Source organism: Aspergillus multicolor (genome assembly GCF_047715735.1).
Source record: "Aspergillus multicolor strain CBS 133.54 unplaced genomic scaffold BDW74scaffold_37, whole genome shotgun sequence".
Lineage (NCBI taxonomy): Eukaryota > Fungi > Ascomycota > Eurotiomycetes > Eurotiales > Aspergillaceae > Aspergillus > Aspergillus multicolor.
The window spans coordinates 214538-226463 of record NW_027395988.1 but is presented as its reverse complement, the minus strand read 5'-3'; the positions used below and the strand labels follow the sequence as shown (position 1 = coordinate 226463).

At 49.5% G+C, this 11926-nt stretch overlaps 6 protein-coding genes across 6 annotated transcripts; 5 read left to right on the top strand and 1 right to left on the bottom strand.

Moving 5' to 3' along the window:
• The first annotated feature begins 4 nt into the window (after positions 1-4).
• On the top strand, positions 5-1115 carry BDW74DRAFT_94367 (CFEM domain-containing protein). The gene is made up of 3 exons (XM_073734130.1): positions 5-242; positions 322-454; positions 555-1115. Exons 1-3 carry the CDS (start codon positions 156-158, stop codon positions 932-934), a joined length of 600 nt encoding a protein of 199 aa, XP_073579313.1. The 5' UTR covers positions 5-155; the 3' UTR covers positions 935-1115.
• BDW74DRAFT_94364 (uncharacterized protein) lies at positions 1113-2054 on the bottom strand. The gene is made up of 3 exons (XM_073734129.1): positions 1841-2054; positions 1344-1775; positions 1113-1280 (listed from the first exon to the last, which is right to left on the bottom strand). Exons 1-3 carry the CDS (start codon positions 1976-1978, stop codon positions 1209-1211), a joined length of 642 nt encoding a protein of 213 aa, XP_073579312.1. The 5' UTR covers positions 1979-2054; the 3' UTR covers positions 1113-1208.
• Positions 2055-2223: 169 nt separating this feature from the next.
• On the top strand, positions 2224-3883 carry cdc43 (protein geranylgeranyltransferase type I subunit CDC43; the record flags this gene model as incomplete). Its single annotated transcript, XM_073725831.1, has 5 exons — positions 2224-2890; positions 2939-2984; positions 3037-3407; positions 3462-3570; positions 3626-3883. Coding segments are annotated over exons 1-5 (1256 nt in total), but the record flags the coding sequence as incomplete, so codon positions are not given.
• Positions 3884-4570: 687 nt separating this feature from the next.
• Positions 4571-5199, top strand: BDW74DRAFT_94347 (uncharacterized protein). The gene has a single exon (XM_073734128.1). The coding sequence runs from the start codon at positions 4809-4811 to the stop codon at positions 5127-5129; it is 321 nt and encodes a 106-aa protein (XP_073579310.1). The 5' UTR covers positions 4571-4808; the 3' UTR covers positions 5130-5199.
• BDW74DRAFT_94335 (non-specific serine/threonine protein kinase) lies at positions 5123-8258 on the top strand. Its single transcript, XM_073734127.1, has 4 exons — positions 5123-5366; positions 5436-5553; positions 5609-5756; positions 5809-8258. Exons 1-4 carry the CDS (start codon positions 5284-5286, stop codon positions 8157-8159), a joined length of 2700 nt encoding a protein of 899 aa, XP_073579309.1. The 5' UTR covers positions 5123-5283; the 3' UTR covers positions 8160-8258.
• Positions 8259-9096: 838 nt separating this feature from the next.
• Positions 9097-10952, top strand: rtt106 (putative negative regulator of DNA transposition (Rtt106)). The gene is made up of 4 exons (XM_073725830.1): positions 9097-9360; positions 9432-9770; positions 9833-10189; positions 10238-10952. Exons 1-4 carry the CDS (start codon positions 9234-9236, stop codon positions 10774-10776), a joined length of 1362 nt encoding a protein of 453 aa, XP_073579308.1. The 5' UTR covers positions 9097-9233; the 3' UTR covers positions 10777-10952.
• The last annotated feature ends 974 nt before the right edge of the window (positions 10953-11926 follow it).

Below are 11926 nucleotides of genomic sequence, written 5' to 3'. Positions count from 1 at the left end.
TTTCTTTCTTTCTTTCTTTCTTTCTTTCTTTCTTTCTTTCTTTCTTCTCACCTTCACCCGCACATTCTCAACCAGCCATCGAACTTCTCAGCTTTGTTCACTGCTTTGGCAACGCTTCCCTCATTTCCATCTCGTTTCATATAAACATTGCAGCCATGAAGCCCCAGTTCCTCGTTGTGACCCTGTCCGCTTCTCTGGGCTATACCGCTGCCCAATCTCTGCCAGGCCTCCCATCTTGTGCTGTAAGTGTTCTATTCAACGAACTTACCCAGTCTCCTGCGATCTTTGCTTTGACGGCTACGGAGTCCTAACAAACAACAGCAGGACTGTGCCAATGGAGCCATTCCTTCCGAGTGCAGCCCCGTTGACGTTGAGTGCATCTGTGCCACTAGATCCTTTATTGTTGACATGGCTTGCTGTGTTCAAAAGTCATGTGGAACAGATGATCAGAAGAGTAAGTACAGCATGCCAAATTGACTCCTTGACCCCGATCAACCTTACCACGAATGAACGACCAAATACGTGGTGCAAAGCTGACAAGGATGATCTTCTAGCGGCCATAGACTTTGCCAATGGTATCTGCGGTGGTGCCGGCGTCATTGATCTCCCCCAGTCCGCCACTTGCGCTGGCGATGCAACTGCAACCACAACCACAACCTCTACTATCGCTACTACTGCGGCTACCGTCACTACTACAGAGACCACTATCAGCAATGACGGAACTACCACCACCACCACTGAGCATACTGGCACCGTGACTACCACTACCTCAACCGCGTCCGGAGCATCGACCTCGACTTTGACTGCGTCCGGAACGTCGACGTCGACCGAAACCTCAGCTAATCCAGCGGAAACTGACGGTGCGGTGCTTCTCCGAGGCAAGAACGTCGGTATCCTTGCGGGTATTGTCGCTGGTTTTGCATTCATGCTATAAAGGGTTAAGGCCTACCCTTGCTCGTCTGCGAATGGCACGCCATGTGGATCATATTGAGGTGAAAAATCTGTCCAAGGTGGACTGAGTCGAACGATGTACTGAACTGTATTTATTAAGCTCTACTTCTGCCGAGGCAAGAAGAGACGCAACGTACTGCGTAATGTAAGGAGGAAATGTCAATTGATGGACTGCTCAAACAAACTCCCTCTATATGTTAAGCTCCATCCTCTCTAATCTCGTATAGGCATATACCGAACGTCAACAGTCTGCAGATCTATGAATCACGCTCCCGCTCCGCAAACCGTGTCGCAACTTCCTGCCTCTCCTCGCGCAGCGTTATGAAAATCTAGAGCATAAAAGGTTAGCTAAATGTCAGGCAGGTAGTATAAGTAGGAGTAAAGATACCTACCCAGAACCAGAACATCATTTCCATAAACCCGTACGTAAAAACAACTCTGTTCTTCAGGTGCTCCAAACCCGAAAGCTCCCCAGGCGCCGCAGGGCCACCTGAACGGCCCACGCCCCATACATCTGGCTTGCTCTGGTATATAAAGACTGATACCGCAAAGAAGAGGCAGAATCTCGACAAAGAAAGGAGGGTCCAGATTTCCGAATATAGTGTTGCGAGACGCGCAATAAACGGGTTTGTACGCATACGCGCCAGTCCACTCACAGCTCCCGGAGCCTCTGATCTGGCAGCCTCAGCCATGGCAAGAATCTCATTGATGTGTGGGATTTTGATAACGAGTATCAGGTCGATTAGAGCGTCGGCGACAAGGAGGATACCACACATTGCGAAAGGGGATTGCGGGCGAGAGAAATTCGGGGTCGCGCGGGAGTCCTATTCAGTCATTTCTCAGCGACTGTTTGTATATAAGCGCGCAGGCTGGGATGCAGTTTACATACAAGTTGTAGAAATTCCCCTAGCATGAAGACTACATCGCTTTCGGTGACGACCTCGGGAGATTTAGTGAGGTAGACGGCGAGGGTGAAGAGGAAAAGGGCGTGCGCCTTGATCAGGGTTTTAGAAGAGAGGAAGCCCATTATGGGCGGTAGCAGGTTCGAGAGCGACGGTAAATAACAGGACAGTATAGATAAAGTTGTTTCGCGGAAATGCCCCCAATGTTATGAGGTGAAGCTCAGCTCGGAGCTACTTATCGGTATCTTTTTTCTCCCTTCGCGGAGATGTGGGGTCAACCTTGCTTCTCCGATTATCATTTTCTCGACCCCAAAAGGTAGAAGTCAAGCAACTACCAAAAGCTCTTGGAGATCTTGCTAAGAGCTTACAGACGTATCTGCCTACTATTTACCATTTGACATATATACAGTCTGCCGGGCTCTGGCCATAAGGACCAAGAGCCAGCCATGTCAGAAGCCGTGTTTACCAAAGACCGCCATATTACATATTTCCTACGATGTCTCAAGACATTCCTTCCGGGACTTTACACGTCCAATGATTCCAATCGCATGCTTCTCGCTTTTTTTACCGTCTCCGGTCTTGACCTCCTCGGTGCTCTGCAAAGCAAAACAACGAGCGAGGAAAGGCGAGGATACATAGATTGGATATACCATTGCCAGGTCCCCTCAGGCGGCTTTCGAGGGTTTACGGGGACAGATTTCGGGGCGAAAAAGCGGACGCGGACGAACGAAGCTTGGGATCCAGCAAATGTTCCGTCAACATTCTTTGCTTTGGTTATTCTTCTCATCCTAGGGGATGACCTCTCAAGAGTGAAGCGGACTGAGTGTCTGAAGTGGCTTCCTAAAATGCAGAGGCCGAATGGGAGCTTTGGTGAGGTCCTCGGCCCCGGAGATCAGGTTGAAGGTGGTGGTGACTTACGCTTCTGCTGCTTTGCTGCCGGTACGCGGTATATATTGAGAGGACGGAGAGGCACCGGTCTCGATGGTATTGAGGATATAAATGTAAAGAAGCTGGTGGCTTTCATTGAGTCCTGCCAAGTAGGTTGTCATAATCTGCTTCATGTTTTCATTACTGAGACGATGCAGGCCTACGATGGCGGAATGGCAGAAGGCCCATATTGCGAAGCACACTGTAAGCCCACTTTTCCATCTCCCTCGGGAATATACTTACTCAAATTTAACAGCCGGCCATACATACTGCGCTGTTAATACTTTGACATTTTTAAACCGTCTATCCGGTGACTCGGAACGAGTCCCACTCGTCTCGCCTGGTTCTCACCAGTTCGAATGTCTTGTCCGCTGGCTGGTCTCCAGACAAACGCATGAGTTGGGAGACGAAGAAGAGGAAGATCACGGAGAAACTGCAGATGGTTCAGCGGGTGATGTGCAAAGTCTGTCGACGGCTGTAGACGAGCTCGTTTTGAGCAAGAGCATTGACACCCTTTCCACCATATCGCCGCCTACTGAAGAATCTCTACAATGGGCTGGCTTTAATGGACGGAGTAACAAATATGCGGATACTTGTTATTCGTTCTGGAATACAGCAACCTTGGATGTAAGAGCTCCCAATGACCTAGCGCAGGGGGTATCAACTAATGCGCAATTTCAGATGTTGGACAGGCTGTCACTGATCGACCCAGAGCGAAACAGGCGATACTTGCTGCAAAAGACGCAGCATTTCGTCGGGGGATTTGGCAAAAGCGTTGGGGATCTGCCAGGTAAATGGAAAAACTCGCCCTGCTATGTCTTCCTGGTTACTGATTTGGCGGACAGATCTTCTACACTCGTACTTTGGGATGGTTTCACTCGCTTTTCAAGGTGAACAGGGATTGGATAGTGTCGACCCTGCACTTTGTGCAACACACCGGACACTCCGGCATTTGCACACTCTGGCATGGTGGCAAGAGACTGAGTGACGATCTTGAGCTGCCATTTGAAAGAGCATAAAATTTAAATATACCCCCATCTTCTTATCACACATTGAAAACCCAAACAGCATTCGCAATGCTAGGTGAGCCAACCGATCGGAACGAGAGGTGAGCTTTGAGCCACTTTCGAGAAGGCAAAAAGGACGCCTGGTGAGTCTCAAGACTCCAAGCCTTCCTTTACTGCAGCTGCTGCGTACTTCGTACGGAGTAGGAGTAGTCTACGCCCTCCGGTCTACATACAGTCAAGAGCAACAATGCCTTTCAGCCACGCCGAATAACATGTTCGGATACGGTGTAAAGTGGCGATTGAAGCAATGTGACGATATACAATGCAGCCTAGATGGTGTGTACTGAACCGCGATCCAATTATCTCATACGATCAACATACAGACCAATTAGTCCGGGCGCTGGGAGTCTGGGACACTTGGAAAAATAAATCGAAACCCTCCATCTCCAAAACCTGTCATCCGTCCCGCTGGCGGTAGACTAGTGAAGACTAGTGAAATATGTCATCAACGCCGTTGCTAAATTTGAAGCACTTGCGCATGTCTTTGGTTCAGGGGTTGAATCCACCACGGGAGGAACGAGTCAAGGTCACTCGAGAACTGGGCGTAAGCCTCTCCTTAGCCGACATCCTTGTCGGCTCCTCATGGCGCCGTTGGGCATTGGTAGCATTTAAGAGAAGAATCTGATATTGCAATATCCGTGTTGTCCCAAAGCTCTGATCAAGAATTCTACCAGTGTTCATGTCTCTCATAGATCACAACTAAACTTAGGAATCAAACAATGACAGCAATGGGCCCACGTTTTCCACCAATCTTAAAAAATGGATAAATTAGAGTAATCTTGTTGCTGCCATGGACCATGGCCCATAGGTAGACCACTCCGGAGCTGCAGTGTATGTAAACGTCTCATCTCATCTGAGGTGCGTTCATATTCTCTTCCCCTCTCAGTTGTTCGAAGCTTCGACCCTCCTCTCGCGCTCGTCTCTCCTTACCTTCATTTCATTGTCACGCCTTTTCTAATGTATGATTCTTAATATATTCCATGTGCTGATCAGATCGAGTTACATCATCCGTTCCTCTCGCCTCCCGCCACCCGCAGTCGGTACCTGTTCCTGTCCCCGTTCCAAAAAAGTCATCCTGCGACAACGGCTCCGACCTCCAATTCCATCGCATCATTCTGCACGGTCAAATCGCTGCGGGAAAAAAAAAAGCTATCAACGAACTGCGCCCTCAAACTCGCAATCATTCTTTTTCGCGGTCCTTGACTGTCTGACCACCTCCTTCGCCGTTCGAATTAGCGTTGACCTCATAGCCCGCCCCCTTGGAACAAAACCTCGCTCTTAAAACACAGCTCTGTTTTCATTGGTCTCTTTCCTCAGTCGTTGGATGGCAGCCTCAAAGAAATCGCAATCGACCGGCGAGCACAAACTGTCTTACATATCAGGCATATACAACTCCGCGGATTTCCTAAGGACGTGCGGAGGTTACCTCGAAACACATGCCGCCTCCCAGAACCAGAGCGGAGGTTCAAGCCCAAAAACAGAAGGAAAAGCTTGCTGAATCTTACAGTGAGTTACTGAAGTAAGGATCGCCAGCACACATCCCTGTGCTGTTTGCGCGACGATGTCTGACCATACTTGGCCGTTTTAGAGAGTTCGCATCGAAAGACCTACGGCATGTTGGAAACTATACCTTGGGTAGATTGATTGGAAAGGGCTCGTTCGGCAAAGTTTACCTTGCCTCGCATAAACTCACGAACCACTCAAAGGTACGGCACAGTCCAGATCCATTGAGCCGTCGCGGCTTTCGTTGATAACGTGTAGGTGGTGCTCAAGTCCTCTGATAAAGAGGATACAAATCTGGCACGAGAGATCCACCACCATCGCCAATTTCTACATCCCCATATTGCGCGACTATATGAGGTCATTGTGACTGAAAAGCTGGTTTGGCTGGTTCTTGAATATTGTCCTGGTATGAACTGCGTGTGCGCGACACGAACACTGGGCTATCTGACATTGGACAGGCGATGAACTATATAACTACCTTCTACGAAACGGGCCGCTACCTATTGACAAGGTCAAAAAGATCTTCACCCAGCTTGTTGGCGCCGTATCCTACGTTCACAGCAAATCGTGCGTTCATCGAGACCTTAAGCTAGAGAATATCCTACTCGACAAACATGAAAACGTGAAACTCTGCGACTTCGGATTTACAAGGGAATACGAAGGGAAAGCGAGTTATCTTCAGACTTTCTGTGGTACCGTGTGCTACAGCGCACCAGAAATGCTCAAGGCTGAAAAATATGCCGGTGAAAAGGTTGATGTTTGGAGCTTGGGCATCATTCTATACGCGCTCATTGCAGGAGAGCTGCCATACGATGATGACGACGATCAAGTCACCAAAGTGAGGATCCTAAGCGAGGAGCCGAAATACAATGACAAGTTTCCCGACGACGCCAAGTCACTCATAAACCTCCTTCTCTCAAAACGGCCTCTCCTCCGACCTAGTTTAAACGATGTACTCGCTCATTCGTTCCTTTCCGAACATGCTGCTGAACAACTAGCCATTCTGAAAATTCCTCGACCACCATCTTTCTCAACGTCTTTAGAGAAGACGACTCTGCATCGAATGAAAAGCGCGGGCATTAATGTCGACGACGTGGTGGAGAGTGTTATGGCCCAGCGTTGCGATGCGCTTGCCGGTTGGTGGGCTCTTCTAATAGAGAAGGAGCAGCGAAAGGAAGCCAAGAGAGAAAGAAAACGAAGAGAACGGGATGCAGAGGCTAAAAACATTCGCCGCCTGAGTGCAGCTAGCAGCCGCCTGGAGAAGATATCTGCTGCGCTAGTTGAAGTGGATGAAGAGGGCCATTCAACAACCCCGGTACATGAACGTGGCCGAAGGAATCGACGAAGCTTACCCTCACAGCTTGCTGTTCCTGAATTGCCGATGCTCCCAGAGCCACCTCTGCAGTCGCCCGGGCTCACCACACCACCGCCACCCCCAGTCGACAAAGACTCAATTCGTTCCAACAGCTCCACGCGCCGCCTCCCGCCGGTGCCACCTCCCAAAGACCGAAGGCGATCGCGCCCTAGCACACTTCATGTGAGCGCATCTCAGCCCGAATTGGCGCAGCATGGTGGAATTTTCAGACGTCGAACTGGTCGACGTCAGTACCCGATCATCAGTCAATTGGCCTCCCTAAAGCATTGGTTTGTAGAGTCTGCAAAGAGAGCCAAGTCTCCACATCCGAAGTCCGCCAGTGGTACATCTCGCAAGTTTTTGTCAGAAAAGTTGAGTCCTGCGAAAGGCCAAGAAGGAACCAAGAAAACGACGTTGGCCGCTTCAACAACTAGCCAGCCCAGCGATCTAGTGACCCCGACTCAAATAAAACGCACCTCCAATGCAAGCAGTCTAGCGCCAAGTAGCGCGTCCTATCCCCATCGACGCCACTCTTACCCTCGACAGCCGCGGCCATTGAGTACCGGTGCAAGTCATCGGAACTCATTGTCGCCGTCGCCCCTTACTCCAAGGGGCTCGTATCGCCGGTCTTCAGTTGGTTTAAGGGGCCGCAAGTCGACATCTTCATCCGTCTCGTCTATTCGAAGTATTCACCACGGTCATTCTCGCTCTAAGGCTTCGTCCATATCATCTAACAGCATTGGTTCTGCAACCACGCCAACCGCTCGGGTTGCAAAGTCCCCGCACACCTCGGTCAAAGTGCTGCCTACGACACCTGGTGCATCTGCGCGCTTTCCTACCAATATTCGGTTAGTCCGAAACCCAGGTCATGGGTTACGAGACGTGGATGAGCCTGACGGTGTCCCTAGTTCGTCTTATAATGAAGCTGTTCCTGCGCCCATGCTATATTCTCCTTCGTCGAGCCTCGTTTTCGCTCGGCGGAAACGGTCAACATTCAAGGGGCCAATGGTTCATGTGGCTAATCTGATGGCATCCGGCGGACTAACATCTGAATACCCCGATGGAGGTATTCCTTCCCTTAAAGCAGCGCGGCCCACGACACGGAAGAGTCAGATCATTGAGGAGGAAGAGGATGCGGAAGACGAATACGAGGAAGTGGATGCATTTACTGGGACCGAGGAAGAACCGGCTTCGCCAACTGGCGCGGTTGGCTCGGAGCTTTCAGATCTCGATAACTCCCTCGGCCGTGGTCAGTCCGTTCTCGAGCCTGCTCCTGATCTTGACTCAAGTCCTCTTCGGCCTCCACGCTCCTCTTCATTGAGAACAACCTCGCGAGATCCCGTCGTTGGATCGAGCCATTCTGACCAGGCTGTGTTGGATGCTTCTCCGAAATCCGTGGTATCCGGAAAACGCAGCTTGAACCAAACAACAGACGAAGCTGCGGCAACGAGTTAGGAACTATTTGTCTTTGTCGTTGGTATCATTGCCATTCGTTTTGCACTTATACCCCCTTCGCGGCTGTTTTTCTTTGCATCCATGGATTGCGCGTATGACCATGGCCCCAATTTTTCCGTACTCTTTGGCACTTGATCACTTTCGTCCCTCGTTCCTTACACTGTTCTTGACTTTGAGAGGTTTGGCCAGTGACCGGCCATGGTCGAAATATACCCTTGTTTCGTTTTACTCTGTTGTCAGATTTTGAATATCTTGATCTGTGCCCATTTACTGATGGTCACTTTCTTACTTTGTCTCGCTGAGCGCCATCACGTGCGATTCTTTCTTCGCATCCGGGATACCGACCTTATCAACCGGTTATATGCAGGCAGTGCCCCCGGGCTGGTTCTGGGCCAGCATTGTGAATGCTTTTCCTGGTACTGCATATATATTCTCGCTATATAGACTTAGAACTGAGCCGTTTTTCTCTTCGCTGTATATATCACGAGTGTCCAAAAAGGGCAATTGTTTGGACTATGCATGATGGAGGGCGCCAATTGATACGATTGGCGATATCAGAGCCTCAGGTTATCTTTAGTCCTCATTTGGACCATGGTCAATATCCGGTAGTTACTTTGTCTTTAGGACAAGGTCGAGATAAGCTAATTTCTATGGCTACGCGCTTTGGTCCATAGTCAATTCATAGTAGTCACTTTATGTTATGGACAAGATCGGGGCTTGAAAGAATACTTATTGATACACTGGCAGCTGGCTTATATGCAGGCCAGAGTGTGTAGTTATGTTTACTGATAATTTAGATCAAATCAAGCGGAATGAAGCAGTATGCCCCATTTATTTGTATATTTGGGCGAATAACATGTCCTGGTAGCTAAATCACAAACATTATTTGTAGCGCAATCCCACCTCCTAGACTGAGCTCACTGACCTTCTTTCATCTCTCATATCCGTTCATGTTCCGCCTGTTGATCCCCATTCCCCTCTCCTTTTTGTCAGTTATTATTGTTGTCACATATAATACTATTTTTATGTACACTCGATAGGCGCTCTATCCTCCCAAGGGCGCCAGCCACCGACATGGCATTTGCCACGATAAACTCCGCTCCGACACAGGCCTCAGCGCCAACATTGACTCAAATCCCTGCGATTGAGGATGCCTTTGGCGCTGAGCCCGCACTGAAGAAGCGAATTTACGATGCGATCGGTCAGTATCTTCTCCAGATATATGATATTACAACAATGCAATTAGACACTAATCGGTTGTGCCCTTACCAGGATCCATTCCACAGCATGTCCCTCTATTTGAAGACATTGCTCGATATACCTCCAGTTTACGAACCAGAAATGCGAATCCCGTCCAGCCTATCCAAGTTGTCAGAGACGAACCCGCCGCGAAAAAGCGCAAGCTCGAGATTGGGACCGGAACTGAGGGAGCTCAATCGCTGGCCGATCTGAAAACACACAATGCTTTACAGTTCTACATGCAGGATGTATCTTTTGCCATGCCGCAACGGAAAAAGTTGACACTGGAGGTTACGGCGGGAAACAAGTATCTTCGGGCACGGAACCAGACGTCGAAGGAAGTGGAATTTGGCGTGCCGTTGAATAAAATTCGTACGTTACTTCCCACTTATTTGCTCTCTATCACTTTTATCTCACTTGCTAACATCGCGCAGAACATGTTCTATGTCTACCTGTGCCGGAAAAGAATCAGCGACAGTTCAACTTCTGCGTTATCCCTCAGTATGCCGATGGAATCAACCCCCCTTCGGAAGGCGAGCCTACCCCTGAGGCAATTATGTGGACGGTTAATGACGGACCTGCGAAGTCTGCGTTCTCGGGACAGGGTCAGCAGATTGGGATTGGCGACGGGGAAACGGCTGAGAGTTTGGTGCGCGGGGTGTTGGATGAGAATCTATCACATATACGGGTTGTACGTCCGGATGCGCAGGAATTCGTCAGCGCCATGCCGGAGGCGCATCGCAAGGGCGAAAAGGCATACCATGTCAAGGCATTCCGTGGCAGTAAAGAAGGTATGTCATGCTTGTAGCACCTCTAGGGTCACACTAATTGCTATACAGGATACCTCTTCTTTCTGTCGACGGGGATATTCTTCGGTTATAAGAAACCTTTGCTTTTCTTTGCCTTTGAGAACATTGATTCCATTTCATATACCTCTGTCCTTCAGCGGACTTTCAACCTGAATGTAGTGGCGCGGGCTATTGGCAGCGACGAGACACAGGAGTTTGAACTCTCCATGATCGATCAGGCAGATTTCTCTGGTATCGACAGTTACATCAAAACGCATGGCTTACAGGATGCCAGTCTCGCGGAAGCCCGCCGCGCAAAGCGCTACAATATCAACGGCGCGAAGACGGAGGAAAATGCTGAGGCAGACGCCCAAGATGCTGAAGGTGAGCTGCAGAAAGCTCAGCGCGAACTAGAAGACCAAGAAGACGAGGAAGAAGAGGACTATGACCCCGGCAGCGAAGGAGAAAGCGAGGGAAGCGGTTCTAGCAGCGAGGAGGACTCAGACGAAGACCAGGATGACGATGCAGACGGGAACCTAGTAGACGAGCTGGGGAGCGAAGCGGAAGATATCCCGGAAGATGAGTTGTAACTGTAACGACATTGTACGTGTACATGGGTGAGGCGTCTACCATCAGATTTTGCTGTTCTGTCTAGATATCGTTAGAGCCTATAGGCTGCCTGCTACTTATCTATACTCAGATGGGGTGTTTCTGTAAGCCATCGCGAGTTAACGGTTGACACGGGACACGGTCAATGATGGTGAACAGTATCCACGTAGTCTAGACCCTGACATCCGTCATCAATGACTCGTCCACGGCCCAAGAAGTTAGAACCACACCAGGTGATGGACTACGCCCTCTGGTCTGCCTGTAATAACTATCCAGCTGTCCAGATGTTTACTGTGCAAGAACTACGGCCATGGTCTATAGTATTTTGGGTACTTAGTACTAGTATATATAAAAGGCATTATAACTTCACAGGCTTATAGGCTTGGGACCATGTCCAATTCATAGTAGCTACTGCATATTATGGACATGCTTGATAGAATATTGTTTGTACCGTCGACACTCCAACAAGATCTTCCTTATATACAGACCAGAGGGTGTACTCCATTCACCCCGTTGGAAGGCCGTCTACGCCCAGGGTAGGGAGATTAAAGGCCATTCAATTGGCTCCATTCGGCCGTGGTGGACGTGGGTCAAGCCGTGGTGTAGACGTGTCAGAAGGATAAGCCCTGCGGGAAGGAAGTAGGGGGATCAGGATGCAGTATGTGTATGCAGTCGGGAGAATTCAGCAGGTACGCGGTCAGCTAAGAGCTTCAATGTGCCTGGATGGATCTCAAGAAACAATGACATAATGATGGGGGGAGAATGAGATCAATCTCATCAACAAGGCATCAAAATCAAGATCAAGTATGGAGACCAAACGGGCCATGGGCCCAACGGCCAAGTTAGTTAAAATGACCCGTTAGCGCATTATTGTTGCCGAAATCTAGCCAGTTCAGCGAAGCCTCACTGACGGCCTCAGGGGCAGACCTATCTAGACCGAACTACTAGTAACTGAGACGCAAAAACTTCTCCTTGTGACCCTGTCAAAATCTCAAGTTCCCTGGCGATTTGGATCTCGGTGGTAATTGGCAGGAAGGGTTTAATTTGAACATTCCAGTGAGAGTCATGGTCAGCAACGCTCCTTGGGATAGTCGCCGCAGTAACTGCACCGATCGATCCCTTGCAACAGGC

Coding starts and splice junctions, on each gene's coding strand:
- BDW74DRAFT_94347 (XM_073734128.1), top strand. CDS start 4,809: ATGATTCTTAATATATTCCATGTGCTGATCAGATCGAGTTACATCATC.
- rtt106 (XM_073725830.1), top strand. CDS start 9,234: ATGGCATTTGCCACGATAAACTCCGCTCCGACACAGGCCTCAGCGCCA. Junction 9,771..9,832: donor CGTGCCGTTGAATAAAATTC/GTACGTTACTTC, acceptor AACATCGCGCAG/AACATGTTCTATGTCTACCT. Junction 10,190..10,237: donor ATTCCGTGGCAGTAAAGAAG/GTATGTCATGCT, acceptor ATTGCTATACAG/GATACCTCTTCTTTCTGTCG.
- BDW74DRAFT_94364 (XM_073734129.1), bottom strand. CDS start 1,978: ATGGGCTTCCTCTCTTCTAAAACCCTGATCAAGGCGCACGCCCTTTTC. Junction 1,776..1,840: donor TAGGGGAATTTCTACAACTT/GTATGTAAACTG, acceptor ATGACTGAATAG/GACTCCCGCGCGACCCCGAA. Junction 1,281..1,343: donor AAATGATGTTCTGGTTCTGG/GTAGGTATCTTT, acceptor TTTATGCTCTAG/ATTTTCATAACGCTGCGCGA.
- BDW74DRAFT_94367 (XM_073734130.1), top strand. CDS start 156: ATGAAGCCCCAGTTCCTCGTTGTGACCCTGTCCGCTTCTCTGGGCTAT. Junction 243..321: donor CAGGCCTCCCATCTTGTGCT/GTAAGTGTTCTA, acceptor AACAAACAACAG/CAGGACTGTGCCAATGGAGC. Junction 455..554: donor TGGAACAGATGATCAGAAGA/GTAAGTACAGCA, acceptor ATGATCTTCTAG/CGGCCATAGACTTTGCCAAT.
- BDW74DRAFT_94335 (XM_073734127.1), top strand. CDS start 5,284: ATGCCGCCTCCCAGAACCAGAGCGGAGGTTCAAGCCCAAAAACAGAAG. Junction 5,554..5,608: donor AACTCACGAACCACTCAAAG/GTACGGCACAGT, acceptor GATAACGTGTAG/GTGGTGCTCAAGTCCTCTGA. Junction 5,757..5,808: donor GGTTCTTGAATATTGTCCTG/GTATGAACTGCG, acceptor GACATTGGACAG/GCGATGAACTATATAACTAC.